At 51.1% G+C, this 26,006-nt stretch overlaps 1 protein-coding gene across 1 annotated transcript; it reads right to left on the bottom strand.

Moving 5' to 3' along the window:
• Window positions 1-3,601: 3,601 nt before the first annotated feature.
• Tmprss13 (transmembrane serine protease 13) lies at window positions 3,602-25,272 on the bottom strand. Its single transcript, XM_076841848.2, has 13 exons — window positions 25,201-25,272; window positions 21,375-21,609; window positions 20,489-20,593; window positions 17,872-17,994; window positions 16,747-16,876; window positions 14,859-14,951; window positions 12,966-13,009; window positions 11,544-11,706; window positions 10,530-10,702; window positions 5,875-5,973; window positions 4,530-4,672; window positions 4,244-4,396; window positions 3,602-3,640 (listed from the first exon to the last, which is right to left on the bottom strand). The coding sequence occupies exons 1-13, from the start codon at window positions 25,270-25,272 to the stop codon at window positions 3,614-3,616; spliced, it is 1,560 nt and encodes a 519-aa protein (XP_076697963.2). The 3' UTR covers window positions 3,602-3,613.
• Between the last annotated feature and the right edge of the window lie 734 nt (window positions 25,273-26,006).

Genomic DNA, 26,006 nt, shown 5'->3' with positions numbered 1-26,006 from the left:
CAACCAGACAGGCTGGTTCAAAGTCCAACTCTGCCACTTGGTTGTTGCGTCGTTCGGGGAGGTTTATTTCAGTTCTCTTGGCCTTTGTGTTCTCATCTGTAAAATCAGGAGCTCAGCACTGCCTACTTCACGGGGTCACTCTGCTTAGAGGAGAGAGAGCACTCAGGTGTTCAGCCTGGCGTCTGGCACCTAGCAAACGTTCAGCAAGCGCTGGCTCTTATCATCATTATCCTCCTCATTATCCTTATGAGAAACCCGCCACATGCAACACCCCAAAACAACAGCTAAGCCATTGTGGGAAACAATGGCCCTTGGGAATTTAACCAAACCCCAAAGGCAGCTGGATCTCCAGTTAGGCTGTAAGTGACTCCTTTGCCCAAGAGCCATCATCTGCCCTACACCCGACACACTCATTTGGCTTCCCTCTCCTTCCCCAGGGAAATTTCATGGAAATTCAGCGTTCAATAGAGTTGGCAAAGCCAGAGGCCCTGACTGGTACTTGGCAATGCCTGGAATCAGGGACACAAGACAGTGTCCCTGTGCCCCATCACCACCATAGACCTCCCTGAAGATTCTGGACCACTCAGGGAAGCCCATCACCCTTCTTCTGTGAGTTTTGAAGACTTTATAGATGTCCTGGGTCAAAGGAATGTGTTTTTCTTTTTCTATCTAGAGGTAGCTTTTTCTCTATTCTATGTTTCTGCTCACTCCCCCATACACACCTGCCAATCAACTTATGCCCCAGAAAGCTGTAGAGCACAGGAAAGGGCCTGATTTCTGAGGAGAAAGGAGTAGAAATAGCCCAAGTCCCAACCTTCTGTCCACGGCCTGGCTTCTGAGGTGATCACCAGCTGCCTCTGGTGGGCAGAGATGTCTGGTTGTCCTCCAAAATAAGTGCTGGTTCTCCCATGGGAACTGGCCAACGAGGACAGTTCCCAGTATGACCTCATCTACTTGGTGTCATGCGACATGCTTGCACATATGAAATGTGAATGGAAATGACATGCACCACTCTGGGCCAGAGCATTTCAGAAGTGAATATGCCTTCTTCATGTTTCTTTTTTTTTTTTCCTGGTGAGAAACAGACAGTAATGGAAATGACAACATCACAAGATGGGAAGCGAAAGTCCTTGGAAAACCATGTGCAAGAAAGCCTACTACTAATCAGAACGGCTTTACCAGACTAGCGGGTGAGAAACAAGCTTTGATTGGGTTAAACCACGGCAACTGTGGAAACTGTTAGAGTAGGTATGTATTACTCCGTCTAGGCCACCATCTCCTTCCCACACCTTCTTGTGCAGATGGAGCAAGAAAAGAATCAGAGGAAGGATTTGCCCTGGCATTGATAGAAGAGACTAGAACAAACAAAACTGAGGCATTCAAAGGCCTCACACATGAGAGCAGGCCTACAGAATTCTGTGCCGTGGCTAGAAGCATGAATGTTGTGTGCATTGGTGACATGGGTGCTGGGAATTCACCAGTGGGATCGAAATTGCTGAGGTCTTTATATTAATTGCAAGGAACGTGACTGCAGAGCATGAAGGGGTGGACCTTTCAGATGGGAGCACCCATCCGATTTTCTTGAAAATAGCTGAGTAAGCATGGGAACCTCCTTGTAAACATGCCTCTTGCTGAGCTGGCCAAGGCAGAGGTAGAGAAAAAGGAAGTTGGAAAAGGACAGACCATGGAACACCCTTCCCTCTGCCCCTTCCACCTGTTGTCTACTTTGTGAAGCTGCATCTACTCTTTACGACTCATTTGGAACCTCACCTCCTCTGCAAAGCCTCCCTGACCTCTCTAGGTATGCCCAGAGATTCCTTGTTCATGTCCCAAGCATGGTATCCACACTCCACCAGGGCTGCCATCACCCTGGGTCGTGACCCAGGTCCTGGAGGAGTCTGTTGTCTCTGAACCTCCTGGGCCCAGCACAAGGACCTAGTGGACTAAACGCTGATACAACCTATGAACAGGTACATGAATGGATGTGTGACTAAGTGAGCAGAACCCAAAGAGAGGAACCCAAACTAAGATCTGTGACTGAGATGTCTGGACAGTGGTGGGCAACCCTGATGTTCTACCTAGGTTGCCAGTAAAACACACAACTGCTTCTGCAGGTCACACAACTTTTATTGCTGGGCACTGCCCTTCACCCCAGTCTTGATAACAGTCCCCGATGTACCCAGCCTCATCAGATTCTGGCCACCGCCAGCCTGCCCTTCCAGGGTTGTCTCTTCCCTGGGTGGCTGCCTGCCTGGACTGGGCTGGCCTGATCTGCTTGACCTGCCTCTGAAGATCACAGCACCACAGGGGCCTAGATGGCCCCAGGAGGGTAAGAGTGGGGCTGGGGAGGTGCCCCAGAGAAAAGCTCGGGGAAGCCCCAGGCCTTCAGTTGGCAAGGAGGCTAGCTGCACTGATGGCCTGCAGGAGCAGGGCCTGCTCAGATCCCCCAGGGATGCTGTTTGGAGGGCCTGGGGACCATGTTCCCTTTCTCTCCATGGCCATTTTCAAGTAAGACTTATGTTTCTGGAACAACAAGGAACTGAAAGATTGAGAAAGCTGAGAACAAATTCTCACAGTCCCGGGATAGTCCTGGACAGTAGGGATGCTGCCCACGTGAACTTCCATGGGGCTCCTGGGGCTAAATAGGAGCAACACCCACGTCTTCATTTCTTCATGCCTTGGCTGTAGCCCCGGAGGCAGGAACAGTTTGAGGTGCTCTTCGTGTTGGATTTTCCTGCCAGCCCAAATGAGGATTTGCTTCCCTAAGAATTTCAAAGGGGCTCCAGTCGCTGTAGCCTTGGAGATGTCCAGCAGGGTCCTTCACCCAGTTCCTTGAAGCCAGAACATATAGTAGTGGTGCAACTCCCATGAGTCCCCTGGAGTTATAACCCTCAAGGTCCCAAGGAACTTCTGGAGAATCTTTAAAAATACATCTATTTCTATTTCTTAAATATAAAAATAAAATAAAATCTGTCCCAATAGCTTGTGACCAAACAAATACCGTGAGCCCGGGCCACAGTCATCAGCCTGGACAGCGTAGTTCAACTCCGGGTATCCACAGTGCAGGAGTCTGAGCGAGAGTGCCATGCTTGTGATGCCAATGGAACTGGCTTTCTGCTGAGGATGGTCCAGGCATGGAAAGGCTGGCACTCCCAACAAAATCATTATCTGTCCCAGGACAGCAATGGTGTCACCTGGGATGCTGTGTATCTGCCCACTCTGGGCTAGTTTCCTAGTCAGGGTTAGAGAAGCAAGAATTCCTCATGTCACTTTCCAGGCCCTTCCCCAGGCTCTGTGCTGGCTTCACCACCTCTGTCCATCTATGGACTCCCAATGGGAACATCCACAGAGCCCAAATTCACATCTCCAGAAGACTTCCAGCCTGAGATTCCAAGAAGAGTTGACAGCTCTCCTGGTTTCTGAAGAACTTGGAAGAATAGCAACACACACACACACACACACACACACACACACAAATGCACACTCAAAGAGGCAGCAGACAGTGGAGGTGGGATTAACGAAGGTGCCTGGTGACCATTAGCCCAGATATTGACATGGCACAGTGCCTTTGGCCAGAGTCTTCAAAGCAGCTCATGCCATCAGGTGGAGCTGGTTAGGATTTCCGGAAGCGCACCTCACTCTAAGGAAGAGAGGAGAACAGAAACCCAAGTGAGCCCAGTGGTCACCTGGCACTGCCACTCAGAGAAGAGAGGCAGCGGAGGGAAGACAGAAGCATCCTGAGAGCCCCATGCGCTGGTTTCTGGCTGCTCTGAGCTCTCCACTACTCTGCCCTTGCCCCAGAGCCACGGCTAGTCTCCCGGCTACAGATAGGGGGCCTGGGGTTGAGCTGGGTCAGCAGAGTTGGGGGCAGATCCTGCTTCCTGATGCTCAGTATCCTGCCATGGAGGGAGTCCTCCTAACGCACTCTGGGGTCACTTCACGGCCTGTGAGAACTCACACTTTGGCCATGCCTGGGAGAGAAGAGGGGTACTGAGGCTGGGACCGAGCCCAGGTGGACCCTTTTAGTCCCTCTGGGATCTGTTGAGGGAAGGAAAGGAGGGAAAGAAACCCAGACAGCTGGAGCTGGTCCCCCGGGCCTGACATCTGACTCTGCCTTGAACAAATGCAAAGGGCCGGGGGGGACTTCTGTTTACACCCCGGGAAAAGCCTGGGCCCTCTGCCAGGCTCCCACTTTGGGGAGTTCTCAGTCTGCCTCCATAGTGTCCTTGGGCAGGGCTCTCACCTCCATCTTGCTGTAAATCCAGGGGAGGACTTCCGTCACTTTTGTGTATACACCCGGTTTGTTTCTCTGGCCACAGCCCGTGCCCCAGCTGGTGACACCTGCCAGATACCAGCGGTTGTTCTGCTCGCAGACAAGAGGCCCCCCGCTGTCTCCCTACAAGGGAGAGTCAGCATGTCAGCCAGGTGGGGAGGCCCTCCCAAGCAGGAAAGGGTGGGGCCCCGATTCCCATACCAATCCCAACACCCCAGCCTTTCCCCAGCCTGCGGTCCTGGGCCCTGAGCCTCACCTGGCAAGAGTCTCTGCCTCCGCGAAGGTCCCCAGCACACATCATCCGTGGGGTAAGGTAGCTGTCGTACACTGAGTAGTCATTGCATTTCTTAAAGTCAATAAGGCTCACTTGCACCTCCCTGAGGAACGGGGATGTCTTCTCTTCAATGAAGTGAGAGTAGAAGGAGAGAAGATGGGAAACCATTGAGACTGGACGGCTTCATGGCCCTCTAACCACACACCACCGGATGCAGACTCAGCCTCCTGGGAGCAGAGGGTGCCACCCATGCCTGGGTCCAGGTCAAGGGAGGCTTTCTGTGGTGGGACACCCAAGACAAATGGGCACACACACCTTCTCACAAAACACAGCTCACTGCATATAGGACAGGGACGTACATATGCACAAACTCACCAGCCTGTGTGGCCACCTAACACACTGTAACACGCTGGTGCATGTTTAAAGCACCATCAGCGATGTCACTTCATTTGTTTTCATAAACTATGTGCCCTAAAGAGGGCAGGCCTTACTGACCCACTTATAGGGGGACAACCTAGGACTGAAGTCACAGCCACATGACTGGTCAGTGTTTGGCTGAGCCCAAACCAAACACTGCTTCATCTCACGAGTCAGGGAAAAGTGGCCCTGACTTCATGGAGCTGGCCTGAGTCCAAGAGCCAGGCTGGCTGGACTGTGCTGTCCTCCTGAGAGACATGAACAATCTTATAGAACCGACATCAGGGAAGGCACTCTGTGACTGGGACACAGTAACACAGAACGACAAGACTCCTTCTCTGTCCTGTTTAAGATCAGGCCAATAAAAGGCCACTGTGTGAACCACACAAACACAAGACACCCCCTCTCTCAGCCACATGAGGGACCGCTGCTTCTCCACCACCATAGCTACAGACTCCCCTTCCTTCTGGATAAGATTATTAAGTTCCCCAATTATAGAGTTTCCCCTGCTGCCTGACTATATCCACTCTAGAGAAAAGTCCTACTTCTTTGAACACTCCCATGCCACCCACCTGCTGTGCTGAGCCCTTCCCAACGTCCTCTGGTTGAAATGCCCCACAGTTCTCCACCAGGTGAGTTCTCCCTCATTGCCATGAGCACTGAACCCAACTTGTTCAACTGCAGGGCCTTCCCTGGTGGTCTTGCCTGGAGGGCACTGTCACATTGACTGGTTGATACATATGCAGGTGTCTGTACAACACATTCACACGCAAGTTGGGGAATGATCTCCAAACCTCATCTAGATAGACCCTCATCTGTATACCCAGACACACACACACACACACACACACACACACACACACACATGTTCAAACGCATGCACACACAGCCTGGCATCTCTGCCTCTCACCATCTGTCTCTTTGGTCTTGCCAAAGCCCGTAATCCAGCAGGTCTCGTTGAGGCTGAAGGTCTGTCCATACATGGGGAGGCAGGCAGGGTGGATATGACCTGAAACAAGACCTCAGGTGTCAGTGAAGGAACAGGCTGGAGGTCTCAGTGGGGCCGAGGGCAGGAGTACCAACGTTCTAAGGCCCATCCTTGCTCCCAGAATAGCTCTGAATCCTCCAGGCCTTAGACTGACCAGGCAAGAAACTCAACCACTTTATGGTTTTTGTCTGTTTGTTTTGGTCCTGGGGATTGAACCTAGAGGTGCTTTACCACTGAGCCACATCCCCCATCCATTTTTATTTTTGTATTTTGAATCAGGGTCTTGCTAAGTTGCTTAGGGCCTCACTAAGTTGCTGAAAATGGTCTTGAACTTGTGATCCTCCTGCCTCAGCCTCCTGAGTGGCTGGGATTACAGGCGTGCACCACTGCATCTGGCTCAATCTATCTCAAACCTCCAGTCCTCAGGATTCTGCCAGAGTCTTCGAGGTCATTCTGATGTCAGGCTATGAAGGGAGATTCATAGCCTTAGAAACTGCACTGGGCCAAGCTGATAGCAACGGAGGGTCTCACCTCTTCCATGCTCTTTACTCAGAGCAAGGGACAGCTGCAGGCTAAGCTGCAAATGTTAGGGCCATGGCACTTCACGGTGTGTGCAGCCTGATGTGGGAGGACACCTGCTGGCTGGCCAGGGCCCATTGCACTCTCTCCAAATTTTTACCAGCATGGGTGAAACAAACAAACAACAACAACAACAACAAACCACCACAAGCAGGAGGAGCACATCCCTAGAGACACACAACACAGCTACTGCCCCCTTGCTCCCACACAGCAATACTCTGAAGGTGCTGTTGAGTATCACTTCATAAATAGCCTCTGCAGACTGTGCCCCTAAGTGGACTAGAGCTTTAGTCACCAAACTCCAACTTGCAGGAGGAAAATATTGCTTGAAAAATAGACTTTTGCAATGCTCTCCAAGGTCTGTTGTGTTCATGGCAGCATCCTGCACTTAGAATAGGGCCTGGCACATATTAAATGCTCCATGAACAGAGAGGATGAGAGGAAGAAAGGGAAGCTCTTCTCTCATAAATAGGGCTTTGAATATCAGTGTCTCCCACATTTTATCTGCTGTAAACACACACACACACTCACACTCACTCACTCACACACACACACACAAACACACGAAGGGAGAGCATCAATTACAAAAAATGCAAAACATGATTTCTTTTCTATGTCTGAAGTAGAATAGAGGAAATAGGATTAGGTAGAAAGGAGACCACCAGGGAAGGGAGAAGAAACTAACTTTAAACCTAAGAAGCTCCAAGAACACCCTCACCCTCACTTCCCAGGCTTGTTTTCCTCCAGACCTAAATTCCTGAAAGGCCCAGGAATCTTAGAGTATTGTGAATCTGGTTAATTAATGCCTACACGCGCGTTGCTAGTTTACACAACTTATTTTCTTTAGAGTAAATAAAGCCAAAGGAAACTATAGTTAGAAACCTCTATAATGAGGACATTCCAAACCTAAAGATCCAGAAAAGAACCAGATCATGGGACCTACACTCTGTGCTGCCCCCGCCCCCTACCCCCATACCTCTATGTTCGCTATTTACAAAGTTTCCTTTAAAAGAAGAACCTGAGACCCAAAAATGCATCTCACTCTTGAGGAACACACATTTTCTGTCCCTTTGAGTGTGCACTCCTTGCATTCCTAAATGCATCTCTTCTTGTGCCTCTTTCTGATGCATCCTGATTTTTTTTTTTTTAATCCTGGGGATTGAACCCAGGGGCACTTTACCACTGAGCTATATCCCAATCCTTCTTATTTTATTATTATTTTTTTTTAGAGGGAGAGAGAGAATTTTTAAATATTTATTTATTTAGTTAGTTATTTAGTTTTCGGTGGACATAACTTCTTTATTTTATTTTTATGTGGTGCTGAGCATCGAACCCAGTGACCCGCGCATGCTAGGCGAGCGCGCTACCGCTTGAGCCACATCCCCAGCCCCCTTTTTATTTTTTGAGACGGGCTCTCACTAAATTGCTGAGGCTGACCTTGCATTTGTAATCCTCCTGCCTCGGCCTTCCAAGTTGCTGGGATTACAGATGTTAGTCACTGTGACTCTGGCTGCATCCTGAAATTCTTTTGGGCAATGTATATCAATAGCCTACAAGGGCCAAGTTGAGGGCCACTTCTGTCTTCTGGGGAATCTCCTCAGTCCTCTGTTTGGTGATGGACCCATTTTTGAGATGCAAACTCTTAAAAATATGTAATACTGTTCTATGTTCTGTTATTATATATTCTACTTGTTATTATATATTCTGCTTGTTTTAAGGAAGAATTAAATTCATCAGTGAGTTTTCACAATTTTCTCATAAAGTACTGTAACTCAAGGTGGTTGGTCTTCCAAGCCAGTTTTTTTAAAAAATCAGCCCTAATCTATAAACTAAAAGTCAGGGCACATAGTCTGACCACAGGGCTATATAAATCTGAATTGCAATTTCAAATGAAGACTCTTCTTCCAGCTCAGGGGCCCATCAAACCCTGGAAAGGGAATGCCACTTTCTGAGAAGGCTGTGCAATATTTCATAGCTTTCATTGGCTTTAGAAACTACTTAATTTGTTTTGGAATTCCTAATAATATCAAGAAGATGGGTAAGAAGTAAGATCTGGATGTTTAGCCAGATGAAGCCCAGGTCTTACAAGATTGAAAAGACCCATTCTGGTCCTGCAGACCGACAGACCCTTGTGTATGTACCCCCACCTCAGCCCCAGTCTCTGCAGAGAGGGCTGGAAGGGGGAGGGTTGAGGGTGCGACTCTGATGGGCGTGGCCTGAGTGGGCGTGGTTCCGGTTTGGCCCTGCTGTAGGAGCTGGCCTGAGATCCTCCTCCTCACCCCACTCTGAGGAGCTGAGCAGTCTGACTCACGTCAGCACTGCCTCCATAATGAATGTGCCAGGAAACACCAGCTCACAGGCTCAGAGCCCCAGAATGGCTGGACTAACCAGAACCCTCCAAGGCTTCCAGAAATCCCAGTCCTCCAAAAGAGGCCCTCCAGCTTTTGCCATTAGTGAGACTTGCTTGTGCTAGAGGATTCTGACCCCATTCCTGAGGCCCCCTTCACCAGGCCTTTGAGAATCTACCTTGGATCTCAGCCTGTCAAGATTGATTAGCTGCCCCCATCTGTGTCACCACAGCTTCCCTGGCCCCCAACATCACACTGGTGGCCCCTTCTGGTTGTCTGGGTGTGGGTCACCTGTTTCTTTCTGTTGGCTTTGCAATGGCAGAGCTGGCCTAGAGAAGGCACACAGTGAGTATCTGGTAAGTGAGCCCACGAGTGAATGAGAGATGAAGCCTCGTTTGGCATCCCTTGTTCGCAGTGACCTGAGAACTTCCACAGCATTTCCGTGGTGCAGCCCCCTCTGGTCCTGAGCTCCAACTTCACGGCAGCTAGCTGTCGAACGAACGTGCACTGGCTCACGCGCTCCGCTGCAGTGTGTACAATCTGCCAGCCCAGAGCCGAGTGGCAGGAGCTTGCTTGGGTGTCAGATCAACCTGGATCTCACAAGCTGCCACCTATTACTTGTGGCCTTAGGTAATTATCTTTCTCTAGAGCGCCACTTCCTCATGTGTCAGAGGAAGCTAATAATAGGACCTGCTCCACAGGGTTGTGAGGAGTCAATGCAATAATACATGTCACATGCTTGCCACAGTGGCTGGCCTCTGCTCAGTCACTACCAGTGCAACAATTCAACCTATTTATATTGACTAAGACCTGTATCGAAGCCCTGGCTCTGATAGCAATTTGCAATGTGAGATGTGTCATTTGGAACAAACATTTCTAATCCTTGGTCTCAATTTCCCTGATTATAAAATAAAAGTGTTTCATTTGTAAGGGGACAGATAGATGAGGATGGTGGGAACACTAGGTTAAGAGAATAATTCTACAAAATGAGCCCACTGTACTGACTCCCCACATGCTTTGTTTGCCAAAAAGCAATCCACCTGCAGCCCTGCCTGGCCTGAGGGGACAGGAAATATCATATTTCTCAACAAATTGAGGCAAGGGACAGGGGATGAAGGCCTAGCAGTCAGCGTAGATAATGAATAATGGGGTTGAGAGGATGAGGGCTGGTTATCACCGGGTTGCTAACAGCTAACCTCTGGGATCACACTTCCCAGCTCAATAGGTTGCTAACACCTCCAGGATTGCACACTGCCCAACACAAGTTATTACCCCCTGTGCTGCTCCTTTCTGCCCTGAGGCATGTAAACAGAGAAGAAGGAGAAGGTGGGGGATTCTGGGGGTTTATAAAAGAGTAAGACACCCCCAGTTCTGGGCCTCTTCTCTCAGAAGTCCATCTCTGTCCCTCTCTTATATAAAACTTCTTTCTACCCTTGCCTCGGCTTTTCTCTGGAGTTTAATCTTCAATACTGGGGCAACAAGGACCTGTCCCTGATCCCCAAGAGCAGTATTCCATCTAATGATGTCTAAGAGTCTTTGATTTTTGCTATGCTGAGGGTCCAGGGCCCCCAGATGAGTCCACAGGCACTCCCAATTCCAAGGGCTGCCAAGGGTGCTGGGGAAGAGAGAAGGGGGCGCAGATTCACTCACTGGACAGGGTCAGGGGCTTGGAGAGCCGCACGAGTGCAATGTCGTAGTCATCCTGCTCATCCGTGTAGTTGCCATTGATGATGATCTGGGAGATGGAGGCCGCCTCAGGCAGCTGGTGCAGGTTGTGAGTCCCCGCATACACCTTCCAGCCATCCAGGATCTTCTCCCGGGTCCTGCCACAAGAAAGTACCGTCCAGTTACGGGCCTGGCAGAGTTCACTGGCAGCCCCTGCTGCACACAGGGAACTGCAGCAGGAGCATCAGCTTGGAGGCAGGAGGATAGATGAATTGACCTCTGGAGGGGACCACTATTGTATGAGATCCAAAGCAATCCCTCGCACTCCCATATTCTGAACGAGTCATTCTGCACCTTACAATGTGATAAAGGAAAAAGGATGAGGAAAACTTGTGTGGCATTTACACTCCACTATCTTATCAGCAGGCCACCAAGGATAAAAAGCAGTGGATGGGACAGATCACAGTCATAGTACTCTTAGCAGCCTTGGAGATTTAGATGGGACAGAGTGACCTGCTGAAGACTCACTTATGGGAATCCAGAGCCTCTGAGGTCTAGGCTGTGTGGGCCCCTGAGGGGACAAGACTGACCAGACACTATCAGAGCTGACTGCACTGCTCTCTCTTCACCCCCATTGCTCAATTCCTGGGACTGTGTTCCTGACTTCTCAGGCTCCTCTGCAGGAGATGGCCCAAAGCCTGTTTTTCTACCCTGCTCTTCAGGGGCAGGGTTCAAAGTCCCTCATCCTTCCTGCCTCACTTTCCTGGGCGAAATCATGGCATTTTCTCATTCTTGGACCTGCCTCAACACAAGTGCTCCAACTCACACTCCAGGACCAAACAACCACTGCAGATCCTGACCAGCAAGACCAGCGTCTGGCCCAGGGGCACTGGGCTCACACCACGCCCTCCTCCACTAATAGGTCAGTCTGCAATCCGCCCTTCCTGGTGGTCCCCCATCCCTAGCAGCACCCAATCACAGGGTCCCTCGGGCACTTACACAAAGAAGCAGTGGGCAGCTGTGAGCACCCACTGGGCGTCGATGAGCGTGCCTCCACAGATGTGGGTGATGCCGTAGTGAAGACTGACTTGCCAAGGCCACTTGTTCTCTGAGGTCAGCGTCCCTCCCACGATTCTCCCGGTTATGGCTCTTAGACCGCAGTCTGGGGAAGTGAAGAGGCAAACCATAAACCGTAAACCTGCTTCTCTCAAAGCCCCTGCCTCACTCCCTGGGTTCCCTGGAGGCTCAGGCATCCCATGCTGAAGGGTGCCCACCCAGCACCCTCCCACCTACCTGAGATGCCTCTCTGCCTCACCTAGTCTAATGTGGTACAGCTGCTTCCTGCTCAAGCAGGAAGACCACATGGTGGGCCAGCATTTTGGATCACCTGGTAGGAAGTTTGATCCCAGACAGCTTCCCCTTTCCTTCGATTCATTCTTTCAATCTTTCATTAATTTGATCAATGCTTACTAAGTGCCCAATGTTTGGCACTGAGCCAGGCATTAGGGTTTCAGGGTACAATCTGGGGCTGCTGCCAGGGGCTCAGAAAAAACAGACAGATTCTAACACGACCCTGGATTGATAAGCATTGTGAAGGGCATCTCTGTCATTCAAAATGATGGAGAAATAAACTTCCTGTGGTACACACGTGGGCTTGTGCCCACACGATGGGTCATTGAGTGCTGTTGGTGGCCCTCCATCTCAGGGAACATCTCCAAGCATGGCTGGAGAGTCACCCTTGAAATCATGGACCAGGAGGCAGCCCCCAGAGTGTGCTTAGACCAGTGTCTTTTCTCCTTGCAGGGGAAAGAGTGAGGCCCTAGGGGGGTGGTCACTCCATCCCAGCCCTGTGTCCTCCCTGCCCCTAGCTGTCACTGAGAACACAAGCATTCTGGGATGGGTCACAGCCTGGGCTTCGGGTCAGACCCAAGGTCAGATACCAGCTTCCCCTCTGCCAGTGGCTTGTCTGACCTCCGGCAATGTCAACACTTCAGCCTTACTTAAAAGGTAGGTGGACAGTATTAGCATCTGCCTCGAAGGGAAGCTGCAGGCACTCCCTGCAGCCGTGTTTGTAAAGCCACCACGCAGTGCCCTCCACGAGCAATGTGCTCATAGCTGTTGGCTCCAGATCCTCATCTCCATCTAGGGCCCTGTCTATGGATACAGAGCCCTAAGCTTCCCACAGGCTACACTCCTGCCCTGTCCTTGGCCTTGGCCTAGAGTGCAGAAGTTGCTGACTGACCCTTACCAGAATTAGGAGAGAGAAAATGGGATTCTAGGATGGCCCTTATGGGATTCTGGTCCCGAAGCAGGACTACTGGCTAAGACCCTCCTCCTTGCTGAGACCCAGGGCCACTCATCACCCGCTGCCCCCTAACTCCCAACCCACACACACCACAATACAAAAAAAGAGCATCTTACGGGAACACTGGAGAGAGACGTACTGCTGGGAAGGGCATTCAGACCTGCAAGAGGACACACAGAAGGTGAGAAGAGGGCCCCGTAGCCACCTCCTCCAGGAAGACTTCCCAACTGACTCCTGCTCAGATCCGATCCCATTTCCAGGAAGCTACCCTTGTCACAAGAAGTGGAGACTTTGACTTTCTCTCTCCCAGTGGGAAATTCTTCCTTCCGCACTTTCTCCAGGAATAGGGATGGTTCAAAGCAAATTATCTCCATTCTCACCTCCTCCCAGTTCTTTGAACCCAAGTCTTCACTGTTCTAGCATCTTCTACAACTAAACAGGTGACCGAAGGCTCCTCTGACAGTTCCTCAGGGTAACAAGCAAACCCACCTAACCTAGAGCAGGCATCCAGATATACCACGCCATCTCTCAGACCCTTGCTTCTTCTCTCCCTTCCACAAAGTAAACAATGCCAGCGGGTGGAACACCTCCCCCCCCCACAGTGGATTATGTTACAATTTGGATATGCGGTATCCCTCAACAGTTCATACGTGAGATGATATAAGAACATTCAGAGGTGAGATGAATAGATTATGAGAGTGGTAGCAATCGATGGATTAGTCCACTGATAAGGATTCACTGTGTGGTAACTGCAGACAGGTGGGAGTGGTTGGAGGATGTGGGTCACTGGGGCTTTGCCTCACAGGCTGGTATTTTGTCCTTGGTGAACGGTGTTCTCTCTGCTTCCTCATTGCCACATCCTGAGCTGCTTTCTTTGCTACACCCTACCACCATGATGTTCTGTCTCACCTGTGGTCCAGAGCTATGGAGTTGGTTGATCATGGACTGAAGCTCTGAAACAATGAGCCAGAATATATTTTCCCTCCACTAACTATTCTTGTCGGGTCTTTTGGTCACAGTGACCAAAAAAAAAAAAAAAAAAAAGTGACTAAAACAGACTGGGAGAGGAGGGGCTGCAACACAAGGAACACAAGGATGACAGAGAACCAGGAGGTCCCAATGGAGGCTGATGCTTCCTAGATGGGCCTCCTGGTCCCTGGCCACTTGCACCTGCAGTGCCTTTGCTCTTGATCTCCAACCCAATCCCAGCTATGCTTTTTACTGCTGCCCCAACTCCAGTCTCCGGAGAAGCTTTCAGTTCAAACACCTGGCTGATGGGTGGCCCCAAGATTTATTTGTCAGGAGCAGCAACTGAATTATGGCTCTCAAACTGTCCTGTGAAGAGGGGACGCCTCTCTTGGGAAACCTGTTCAAAGGCCTCGATTTGAGACTGCCCTGTTGCTATAGTGAAGCTCTATTCAATAGGAGGCTCTGTGCCAGCCACAGAGCTATTCAGTTCTTGGCCTTGAGATTCAGACACCAGGTGCTTGGGGGTGGAAAGTTATGGGCACAAGTTGACAATCATAATTGGGCTGCTCATACTCATGACCTTGGCTCTGCTTACTTTGAAGAAACTTTCTCACAATAAATCCTTTTGATGTTTGTACCTTATGTAATAAACATGCTGACCTTGTTGCCTGTCACCACCTCCTTACAGGGTTGTAGTCAACCACTGAGACCCAGTTTTTTCTCTGTGTATCTGTCTTTTCTCCATCCCCTCACTTCCTAGCTCAGAAACCTGAATTAAGAGCCGTGCAGGAGACGCGGCATTTATTAATTGTCACTGACAACCAGGCAAACTCTTAGCCCTAAGGCTCGAATAAGAACTTTTAAGCCAGTAGGCAGGGTGGTGAAAACGGAACATAACTGAGATACCCTTGAATGTTCATGATGGATTCCTGGGGCCTGGGTCCATGAAAGGCAAGGGAGAGGGGCTCCCTGACTCAAAGACCCTCCCGGCCCCTCATTCCACTGCTCACAGGCAGGCAGCCTGGTTCACCCCACCACACCTGCGGAGGCTCTCCTGGATGGTGGAGTTGTACTCAGAGATTGAGAAACTGCTGGCAAAATCCCTGTGGGCCACTTCGGTTGTCCGGTAAGCACTGTGAGGAAGGAAGGAGAAGAAGAATGAGCCCACTGGAGATAGAGTGCCCCAAGTTCTCCAGTAGGCTTGAGAGCCCTCACCCCAACAGTCCTGCAGGCTGGACTGCAGTGGCCACTGAATGGTGGCCACTCTTCCATGCAGCAGTCAAGGTCCCATATAGTTGGACCCCACCTGCATATTCTGCCCCAATCCACTAGCCCCGTGTACCAGCCCAGTACTTCTCAAAGTGTGGTTCCAGACAGGGAGGTCTTTAGAAATGCACGTTCCCAGGTTCTATCCCAGACCTATTGAATTGGAAGCTCTGGGGATGCTCCCAGCAATCTTTATTTTACCAGGTCCTCGAGGAAGTTCTGATGCAAGTTTGAGAAGCACCAATCTCCCCCTTTTCTGTCTAAACTGTGGTCCATGACCAGCGGCATCAGCATCATCCCAGACCTGCTGAGTCTGAATCTGCATTGCAAAGATCCCCAGGTTGCTGATTTGCATTTTTTAAGTTTGAAGACCCTAGACAAGTACACTGTTGACTCTCAGGGCACAGCAGGCCAGGAATCCCCTTGGGCATGTGCTAAGCAGATTCTAAATCCTAATCACAGAGATGTGGGTTCTAGGGCACATCTTCACAAGCACCTCAGGTGATTCTGGTGTGTTCCACTCTCTGTGTGGAAATTGTGTACATTTCTAGAATGTGGCGTGTCCTTGCCCAAGGCTGGGACTTCACACATGCTCTTCCTCTACCCAGAGGGAGGGCCCATCCTTCCATCCTCTGCTCTTTCTTCCAAATGCATCAAGGCGCCTTCGCGGTCCTGTGCCCACAGAGCCCCCACACATGTCTGTAAGTGGGATTGTTGGTGTAAGCCTCTCTTACTAGAGCATCTTCAAGGGAAAAAAGGATCACCTCTTACTCCATTGTGTCCAGGTGCCACATAGTCACTAGCATCTCATAAAAGCTCAGTGAATGCTCTTTGAATAAACAATATTTAAAGAACTGAATATCCCCGGGGGTTCAGGCTTGAATGTGGTCACACAACTCATGAATAACAAATGTCAATGGTTTCCATTGGATTACTCAGCATCTCCCTGCCCTCCACCAGGACTCTGAGGCTGAGGAGAGGAACGAGAATTAGTTTTAAGTCCTAGCCCCCAACCATGGTTTTCCAGGTGATTCTTTTACAGAGAACCCACAGGGAGATCCTAAACCTTTTCCCTACAACCTCACACAAAACCACTCAGCTTAATGACTCAGACCAAGAGGGAGGTTGCCAACTGGAGGCTCCTTCCGTAGGAAGGTCACGATCCACCCTGCTCCCTGTTCCACCCATCATCATTGGCTCCTTGATTTAAAATCTTTAGAGTTAAAGCTTCTTATGACTTGGCCTGGCCACACCTGCCCCACCTGATTTCCCATTTCATGAGCTCTAGTCCAAACAAAAACTACTACTGCTCAGAGTCCACCAAAGGGCTTTGCATAGCCTGAGTTTCTGGTTCCCAGTTGTCAGAAGATGAGACCTAACCAAACATCCAGCCTCCTTGTGGGGCCTGAAACCATTCAGTGTGGCAACGACACAAGGTGCTTTGCTGCAGAGCTGCAGAGGGGACTGATTACAGCAAATAATTACGGGGCCTCAGGGAAACCACTTGCCCCACACTCATAGGATCCCAGGGCCACTGCCTTTTTGAAAGACATACCCTGAGCTACTAGGATCAGCCCTGGTGGCCTATGGCCCTTTAACAAGGGGTTCCTATGACACGCCTGTGACACCCCTGCTGCACCCCTGGGGCCTCGGGAGGTTTACCTTTCAAACCCCAGCTGCCGGCAGGTCTTCTCTGAGTTGGAGTCGTTCCAGCTGCTGCTGCAGACGGGAAGCCACTCATGAGAGGACCCCGAGTAGACTTTCAGCAGAGACTTGTCCCAGTCAAACCTCACTGCGGGGCAGAAACGGGCAGAGCAGATTCTCAGCACCCAGGAGGCTTTGCTCTCGGGGAGATGTACAGGGAATCTCCAAGAGGCTCCTGTCCTGGGGCCGTTCCCTCAGGCCTCGGACATTCGGGAGGTTGGCTCCGGCAGCAGCGGCAGGCCAGTCCTCGGAAACCCAAGATGCTGGGCAAGGGCAGAGCCCTGGCCAGGGAAGGGGCAGGGCGAGATCCCTCCATCCACAGGACTCAGAGCCAGAGTTGGGAGAAGGGATGCACAATCCCAGGAACCATCACCCCGAGAGGACAGTGGCATGCTCAAAGGAGAAGGCAACAAGAGAAATAAGGTCTGTGATCTGACACGACAGACTGTCACAGATGATTGTAGTTGTGGACAAGTGGACATGTCTATGCACAGGTGAAATGGATGGGCCACTTGTACATACAGGCACCCTCACATACACACCTCAGCAGGGCTGAGTGCAGACCTCACACACTCACGAACCACAACAAGAGCACATACAGATCTCTCTCTCGAACTTCAAGAAACCACAGGAGTGGCAAAGTGGAGGTCACCCACCGGACAGAGAGGAGGGGCACAGGGATGGTGCTCTGGACCCCTTACTCATCTCTAGTGAGAGCTGCTCCGCTTAGATCAGTCTGATATTTGAGAGTTGTCAGATTTTATTGGAGACTCACTAATCTTGTCCAATTCATTCACTTTACAAATTAAGAAACTACAGCCCAGAGAAGGTAAGTGGCTTATGCAGGTCACCCAGCACTCAAGTCAAGCTTTAAACCCAAGTCTACTGTAACTAGGACCCAGATTTTCTGATTCTCTGTCCATTTCCTCCGGTTTGAGCTCTCACAGTTTGCACCACAGTTAGAAGTCACCAGAGCATGCATGCACATACACACACACACACACATACACACATGCGCACATGCACGTGTACACACACACACACACACACACATACACACACTCCCATGTCCAGCCTCCTTACCACAGCCCAGCTCGTCACTCTTCAGCTTGCAGTCCACCACCCCATCACAGCGAACAGCGTGCTTGGGGCAGCTCTCCACGGGCTCCTTGTACTTGATCCCCGTGTGGCCCCGCCAGAAGTAGACTGGAAAAACAGAAGCAAACAGCTGGGTCACAGCCGACCCCAGAGAGGCGAGACACTGAGAAGCCCAAGGCCCTGGGGGTTCTGAGACACCGACCTGCAATCCCTCTCGGACTCTGGGGCTCTCGTCCCCCATCTGTATGGAGAGAAAGGCTGCTCAGGAATGCTCCGGAATGCTCCAGAAAGCTCCTGCAAGCAGGGCAGCCCCAGGCAGACTCGAGCAGCCAGCCACCCAGAGAGAGGAGGGGGAGAGAGAGAGAGATGGGGTGCTGAGGTGGGCAGCTCTTGGGGTCCCCCTGCCCTGCGCGCTGGCTGAGGCAGGGGCTGGAGAAACCACCCGCTCCAGTGTCCCAAGGCCCCTCAGGACCCTCTGGCATCCCCTCTCCTCTGTGCTCCACAGGGTCACAGCCGACATCTTTATCCCTACAATCACACACATGCAGCCACCACGGTTCTGTCCTCTCAGGGGAGACTGTCCTTCCAGCCTAGGGAGTTCCTGGGTGGGCTTCCTTCTCCCTCTCCCCTAAGTGAGGGGTCTCCTGTGCTGTCCTTGCCTCATTACTTGCCTTTATGCCTTCAAGTGTCTTCTCACTCAACTCTTCTCACTCAAGTGTATGAGAAAACCTCTTCAAGAACTTTATAGTCAATCAGCTTCTTGACCTCCTGTTTCTAACAGCAATCCCTTTCCAAGCCGGGAACTGTTGCCCTACTGCCTAGAGACACTACCCGCCCTCCACCCCCCCAAGATGCCCCAGACAGAGTCCTCATTCCTCATCCAGCCTCCTGGCCTAGCTGACTCCCCAGCCCCAACCTCACATTCTCCCACTGGTCCCACGACTTGTTTTTGGTCACCAAGGTAAAGGCCCCTTGTTGTGACTGCTCTTTCCAGTGCAGACACAAATTCCTCCTCATCTCTTGGTCTTGCCCCTCCTCTCCATGTCAGGGTCCTCCTGTCCTCCTAATCCCTGACCTCTGGGAAACACGGGGCAGTTCAGCTCTCAGAATGTTCGTGAAGTGGCCACCTCAATGTGTGGTGGACAGAGTGCTGGATGGGAGCCAGAAGGCTGGGCTCCAGTCCTGACCCTACCGCGTAGCTGCACAGTGACCTTCACAAGTCATACCACCTCCCTGGTCCTGGTCTCCAGACCTCTCTGAAGGAGCCACTGGGGACTTCAGGAAATGCTCCAAAACCAGGCCAGGAGCTTAACTCTATTCAGTGAACCCAACTTTGGGTGCCATATGCTCCCTCCGTGGGTCATTTTCCACTCTCATGGGGCAGGATGCAGGAGAGGAGCAGTGCGGGAGCACCCATAGGAGGTGCCCCATGGCCCCGCGAGGCCTTTACACATATCATGACAGACTCCACTACATGGTCATCAGGTGGGGAAACTGAGGCTCAGAATGGTAACAACTTGCTGAAGCCATGCAGTTGGTAGGAAGCAGGAGCAGGGTGTGAGGGCAGGAACTTGAGGGGACAGCACGTGGCCCCCTCTCACACAGCCCTCTTCCTCAGCCACCCCGCCCTTTGCCCCACCGTGTCTGCAGTAGTATCCTTACGCCTCTGCTGCGTGGCCTGGCCTTACTGAGCCATACAGATGGCTCCAGGCCCCCAAGTGTGTAGTCTCCCCTGTGGCTAGGCAGGTCCTCCCCCTCTCCTCATTCCGGCCTTGACCAACAGGGCCCCACACTTCCAGCAGCTGCTTATCTGCTCTCCAGGTCAGAACTGCTCTCCCATCTTCCAGGTCTCCAACTGGCCCCTGCACCCTGGCCCACACAGATGTCACCTCTTTCTCACAGTCATGCTCAGACACATTTGGCCTGAGTTATTTCCAACCACTGCCAATCCCAGGAGTCAGAGTGTGACGCGCGCTCACTTTTGTTCCCTACTGAGTTCCCCCCTGTGCTGGGTCTCCCAGTCAACTGCTGAGCAGAGAGCCTGGGGCGCACCCTGGGTATCTTTTCCAAAGAGGGAGAAATTGAAGGGTCCTGAAACCCTGAACTTAGAGCTGGCCAGATATCCATGAGATACTTTTTCTAATCAATGTTTTCATGCTTTTTTTTTTTCTTTTCTCTTTTTAGTAACTAGCATTAGAAGAGTGAGGATTTGTGCCAGGAATTATGCCATCATCTCATTAGGTCCTCATACCCGATGAAGTTGGAATGAGAGCTGATGGGGCACATGGAAACGGGCTCTGTCCTGTCTGAAGACGCAGAGACTGAGCTCAGCGTGGTTAGCTCACTTGCCCGGGTAAGCTGCACAGGAAGTATCCCAGAGGGACCCAAGCCCAGGCTCCTCTGCATCCCACACTCTTAACCCAGCTGCCTCAAAGGGTCCTGGCTGTACTATGGTCCAAGATAATTTGCAGGAGTGTCCCTGCATGAATGTGGTAGCAGAGTGAGCATGGGGTGCCCTGTCCCTGATGTGTGCCCGCATCCCAGGGCCCTGTGCCACCTGGCAACCACCAGAACCCACCCCTGCTCCCTCCATTCAACTCACAGAGAAGGATGAGCGCAACCACGAGGGCGATGAGGAGGAGGACACACCCGATGAGCGGCAGCTGCTTCTGGCTCTCCTGCCAGGAGAACTTGGGCAAGCCGAGACCTAGGAGCAGGGCAGCAAGGGAGGTAAGGCTGCTGGGGAGGAGTCTGGCAGGAGGAGAAGGAGGAGGAGGCAAGGCTGGCCCAGGAGGGCCCATTAGGACCTCTGCACCCAGAATATGCCTCCACCCTCCTGATGCCAACCCTTTTATGCACTCCTCTGGGCCAGCCAGGCACTTTGCATATGTTCTCTGACTTCTTTCTCACAGTATCCTTGTAAGCTGAGTCCCATTTTATAGATAGGGAAACTAAGGCTCGTGGAAATGAAATAACTTGCCCAAGGCTGCTTGGTTAGGGAGTGACAGGGCAGAGGTTCACAGGGTGTCTGATTCCAAAGCCCACCAAAGTGCCTCACCCACTCTGAGAAGCAAGACTGGGATGGTCCCCAAACCTCTTTGGCTAGGAGGAACCCAGCACAGGGGGGAACCTCAGTAGGGTGCAAAATGAGCACATATCACAGAGCCCTGTCCTCAGGGAGCTTAGACTCCTAGGGGCAGGGGCTGGAAATACCTGAGGCCAAATGTGTCTGAGTGGGACTGTGAGGAAGAGGTGTGGAGACCATGGCTGTCGGTCACAGTCATATATCAACCAGGCCTGCCTGTCCTGGGTTTTCATGTGACGCTTCCACTCTGCCTTTGCCTCCCCAGGTCCCTCACAGCCCACCCTGGCCATGCCCAACGTCATTATCCCAGAGGCCTGAGGAGCAGAGAGCACCAGCTGAGATCTCCTGTCACCCACAGACTGCTTCCCTGTTCCTCCTGCCCTCCCTGCCATGTCCCCCTTACCTGGGCTCTCCCCGCTGGCCCTGGTGGACGGCGCTGACCTGGCAGGAGATGACCGGACTGGGACAGCCCCCACTGGTGTCGCTCTAACAAGACACACTCTTGTTGGAGAGGACGTCGTGGAGGCTGACCTGGCCGATGATGACCCTCCGGATGACGACCTGGATGGGGAGGCCCGCGCCGGAGTCGTCCTTGCTGGAGAAGCCCGGGCTGGGGGCGTCCTTGCGGGGGAAGCATTCTATAACAGAACAGAGGGCGTCCCTCAGGCGGGGCCAGGGGATAAATGGACAAGGGCTGGGGGTGGACAAGGAAGCACCTGAGAAGACATGTGTGAGCAAGGCGGGAGAGAGTGCTGGCCCCGGCTCCCCGACAGGGACCCACAGAGGTGGGCGGAGGGCAGGGGGCCATGTGCTGTGGGCTCGGGGCACCTCCCCAGGCTGTGTGTGTAGAGGGAGGGTCAAAGAAGGGGCTGCCGGGAGGCACACTCTCTCTGAGATGTGGGATGGAGGAATCCGTCCCCTGTGGGGAAAGTCACCACCCCCTCACTTCCTCCTACAACCCCATCCTTTTCTTTCAGGTATGTGTTAAATTATAAAATACTGTCTCACTGTAAGCTTTTGTGAAAAAGTAAAACACCCTGCTTAAGAGAAGCCCTCAGCTGCCCTGCCAAGCCCCCATTCTCAGTCCCACTGGATCTTGCACGCATACGCGCATGCGCAGGAATCCGCCAGGAGCCCCAAGAGGCGAGAGGCAAGGGAAGAAGGCACAGGCTGGGGTGAGGCTCCCCCATGCTTGGACAAGGACCTAAGTTGGAGTGGTTCTTAATTTATATTTACTGTGTTAATTTATATGTGCAGAAGACTTAATGTGCTCTAAGCCCTTTATATATATTTCCTCATTTAATCCTCTTAACAATCCTATGAGGCAGGATCCATTATTATTCCCATTTTGCACAGGGAGGAGCAGAGGTGGAGGGATGAAGCAGCTTGATCAAGTTCTCAGAGCTAGAAAGTAGCAGAGTCAGGACTTGAACCCAGAAAGTTGGAGTCCAGGCAGACGGCTGTAACAAAGAAGGCAGCAGCTGGAACTTCAAGGGCAGTCAAAGAACAGCCAGTGCTGCTCCTCTTTGGAAAGCCCGGGGTGATCTAAATCCGGGAGAGGGAGTTGGTGGGCAGAAGTCCCTCTGACCTCCCTCCTGCATCTCAGCCTCTTCAGTCCCCTTCTGAACCCCCAGAGCAGGAGCTGACCTGGCTCCCGGGCTACACCTGACCATCATTGTAACATCTGCTGAGAATTGGTTGGCTGCTCAGGAGGGCAGTGTCCTGGGGACAGTGGAACAGTGGAGGAAGCCCACCTAGGCTTGGGTACCCAGGGCTGGGGAGGGCATTGGCTCTCTTAGGCCTCCATTTCCATCCCTCGCCAACCACACATTGAACATCCTTCCTAAGCAGACCAGACCCCAGTCTTCCTCATGGGCATATCCGGCCGGAATGCACCCCTCATCCCTGCCACAAACGCCTATTTGGTTTTACTTTTGATATATCTTTAAAAAACGTTTTAAAAATTTGTTTTAACTAGTTATACATGACAGCAGAATGCATTTCAATTCATTGCACACAAATGGAGCACAACTTTTCTTTCTCTGGTTGTAAACAATGTAGCGTTGCATCGTATGTGCAGTCATATATATACTTACAGTAATGATGCCCATCTCATTCCACCTTCTTTCCTGTCCCCGTGTCCCTGCCCCCTCTTCTCCTTCCCCTTTGCCCAATCAAAATTTGTCCATTCTTCCCTCTCCGCCCCCCCCACCATTATGGATCAGCATCCACTAATCAGAGAGAAATTGGCTTTCCGTTTTGGGGGATTGTCTTACTTCACTTAGCACTATATTCTCCAACTCCATCCATTTATCTGCAAATGCCATAATTTTATTCTCTTTTAAGGCTTAGTAATATTCCACTGTGTATATATACCACAATTTCTTTATCCATTCATCTGTTTAAGGACATGTAAATTGCTCCCATAGTTTAGCTATTGTGAATGGAGCTGCTATAAAATGTTAATTGATGTGACTGTTTCACTATAGTAGGCTGATTTTAAGACCTTTGGGTATAGACCAAGGAGTGGGATAGCTTGGTCAAATGGTGATTCCATTACAAGTTTCCTAAGGAATCGCCATACTGCTTTCCAGAGTAGTTGCATCAATTTGCAGTCCCACCAACGATGTATGAGTGTACCTTTTCCCCCACATCCTCGCCAACACTTATTATTGCTTATATTCTTGATAATTGCCATTCTGACTGGAGTGAGATGAAATCTTAGAGTAGTTTTGATTTGCATTTCTCTAATTACTAGAGAAGTTGAACATTTTTTCATATATTTGATGATCAATTGTAATCTTCTTCTGAGAAGTGTCTGTCCAGTTTATCTTGGAAATTAGTGCTCTATCTGACGTTCGTAAAGCTGTTCTCCCACACTGTGGGTGCTGAAAACATACATTGGTGAAAATATAGCCTTGTCAACAAATGGTGCTGGGAAAAATGGAAATCTGTATGCAGCAAAATGAAATTAAATCACTGTCTCTCACCATGCACAAAACTCAAGTCAAGTGGATCAAGGACTAGGAATTAGACCAGAGACCCTGCGTCTAATAGAGGAAAAAGTAGGCCCTAATCTCCAGCACGTCGGATGAGGTCCTGCCTTCCTTAACCAGACTCCTAAAGCGCAAGAAATAAAATAAAAAATTAATAAATGGGTTGGATTCAAACTAAAAAGCTTCTTCTCAGCAAGGGAAACCATCAATAATGTGAAAAGAGAGCCCACAGAGTGGTTTTACTTTATAAATCCCCTCTTCTGTGAGTCAGAAGTAATCGGTTTGGGGTATATCCTCATTTTTCTGGGGGGTGAGGGATGAATGCAAAGAAGAATCCCCGGTTCCTGACCACAAGTGACTTGCCAGAGATACTGAGCGCTGCTGCCTGGCAGGCCGGCCTGGGCCAGCAGGGGCAGGCTCGGTGCATCTGGGGACCTGAAGGCAGCTGAGCCAGAGCTGAGGCCGCCTCTCATGGCCATTGTCTAGAGCCAGGTTTCCATGAGACAAAGGTTAGACTCTGGCCACTCTAAGCAGAACAGGACTGGGGTCGGGACGAAGGTGGAAATGGGGACAGTTGATGGCACTGGTGTGGGTCAGGCCGACCTGGGTCCCAACCCTGGATCTATTACTCAGTAGCAATGTGACTTTGGGCCAGTGCTTTAATTCTCTAAGCCTTTTTTTTCTTCACCTATAAAATACCCCTTAGGAGCATCCTTGCAGGCATCTGGCGCACAGAAAGTACTAGAAATGGCTGTTCCCCTCCCCCTTGCCCTGAAGCACACAGCATCAATCATGCCTAGATCATCAGCCACGGACATGATGAGTGGCCGTCCGATACGGGCTGAGTGGTGGGTGAGCTCATCTTAGGGAGGAAAAGCAGGGTGCTGGGCAAAGGCCAGGGTCAGGTCCCACCCATGTAAGACCCTGAGCTTCCCACCTGCTAGGGACCCTGGCATGACAGGGCCTCCAATGACCCGCCTGGTCTCTCTCCTAAGTTCACACTCTACACTTTCCCAACTTCAAGGGTATTTCCCATCGTTCAGATAATAAAATACTAATCACTCATAAGTAGACGGCACTTTAGAGTTTACAATTGACATTCATGTCTGTGGCCTCACAAGGTCCTCATCTCATCCTGAAAAGCTGATCGTTCTGGGAGCCCATTTTGCAGATAAGTAAGTCAAGGCTCAGAGCTAGATTACCAGAATCACCCAGGACTCCCCTCTGGCTTACTTGCATGAGTTCCTGCCCCTCTTGAATCAGGAGAGCCTCCCGGTGCAGTCTGCTTATGCGTAAGGTGCTCATTTCGCATTTGGCACACAGCCAAAGAACTGGGACCTGGGGCCTGGTAGGGCCAGCACTCCATTGGGAATCCAAAGGATCCCACAGGGAAGCCAGTCTAGTGGAACCTTCTGGCATGAAACATGGTTGGGCCCTGTGACCTGCCAGGACTGGGCAGAACATAGTGACCTAGGGCAGTGCCGTCACAGTTAGTGACTGTGCTGGAATCCAGCTGTGTGACATTGGACAAGTGACTTCGCCTTTCAGGACTCAGCTTCCTTATCTGTGGGATCCAGTTCATCCTGCTCCATAGCACAGTCGTCATAGGTGATACACACAAAGCACTTGCTGAAAAGTAAGGGCTTGGGTGACATTGACTGTGCTGGGGTTGCTCGCTGAGGTTTGGGAGTGCTGGCCTTGAAACAGGTCTGCCTGAAAATGCCTGGGTCGTTTCTAACTGGGTTTCCTTGGGCAAGTAACATGGAGCCCATCAGAGCCTGGCTCCTTATCTGTAAAGCGGGCTTAATCTCACCCGCTTCCCAGGTAAATGGGGAATGTACAGGAAAGATCCTGGTCTATAAATGTGTGTTCAACTGTAATAAAGTTAACAGCCCACTAGGGACTTTGCTGCATCCTATTTCAACCCTCTGACAGCTCTTTGTAGTTGGTATCATGAGCCCCATTTTACAGATATCAAAACCAAGGTCCAGAGAAGTTAAGGATACACCAGATTCACATACCAGGGAAGTGACACAGCT

This window comes from Callospermophilus lateralis, chromosome 2 (genome assembly GCF_048772815.1).
Source record: "Callospermophilus lateralis isolate mCalLat2 chromosome 2, mCalLat2.hap1, whole genome shotgun sequence".
In the NCBI taxonomy this organism is placed as follows: domain Eukaryota; kingdom Metazoa; phylum Chordata; class Mammalia; order Rodentia; family Sciuridae; genus Callospermophilus; species Callospermophilus lateralis.
The sequence above is the reverse complement of the archived record's forward strand: the minus strand, read 5'-3'. Positions and strand labels throughout refer to the sequence as shown.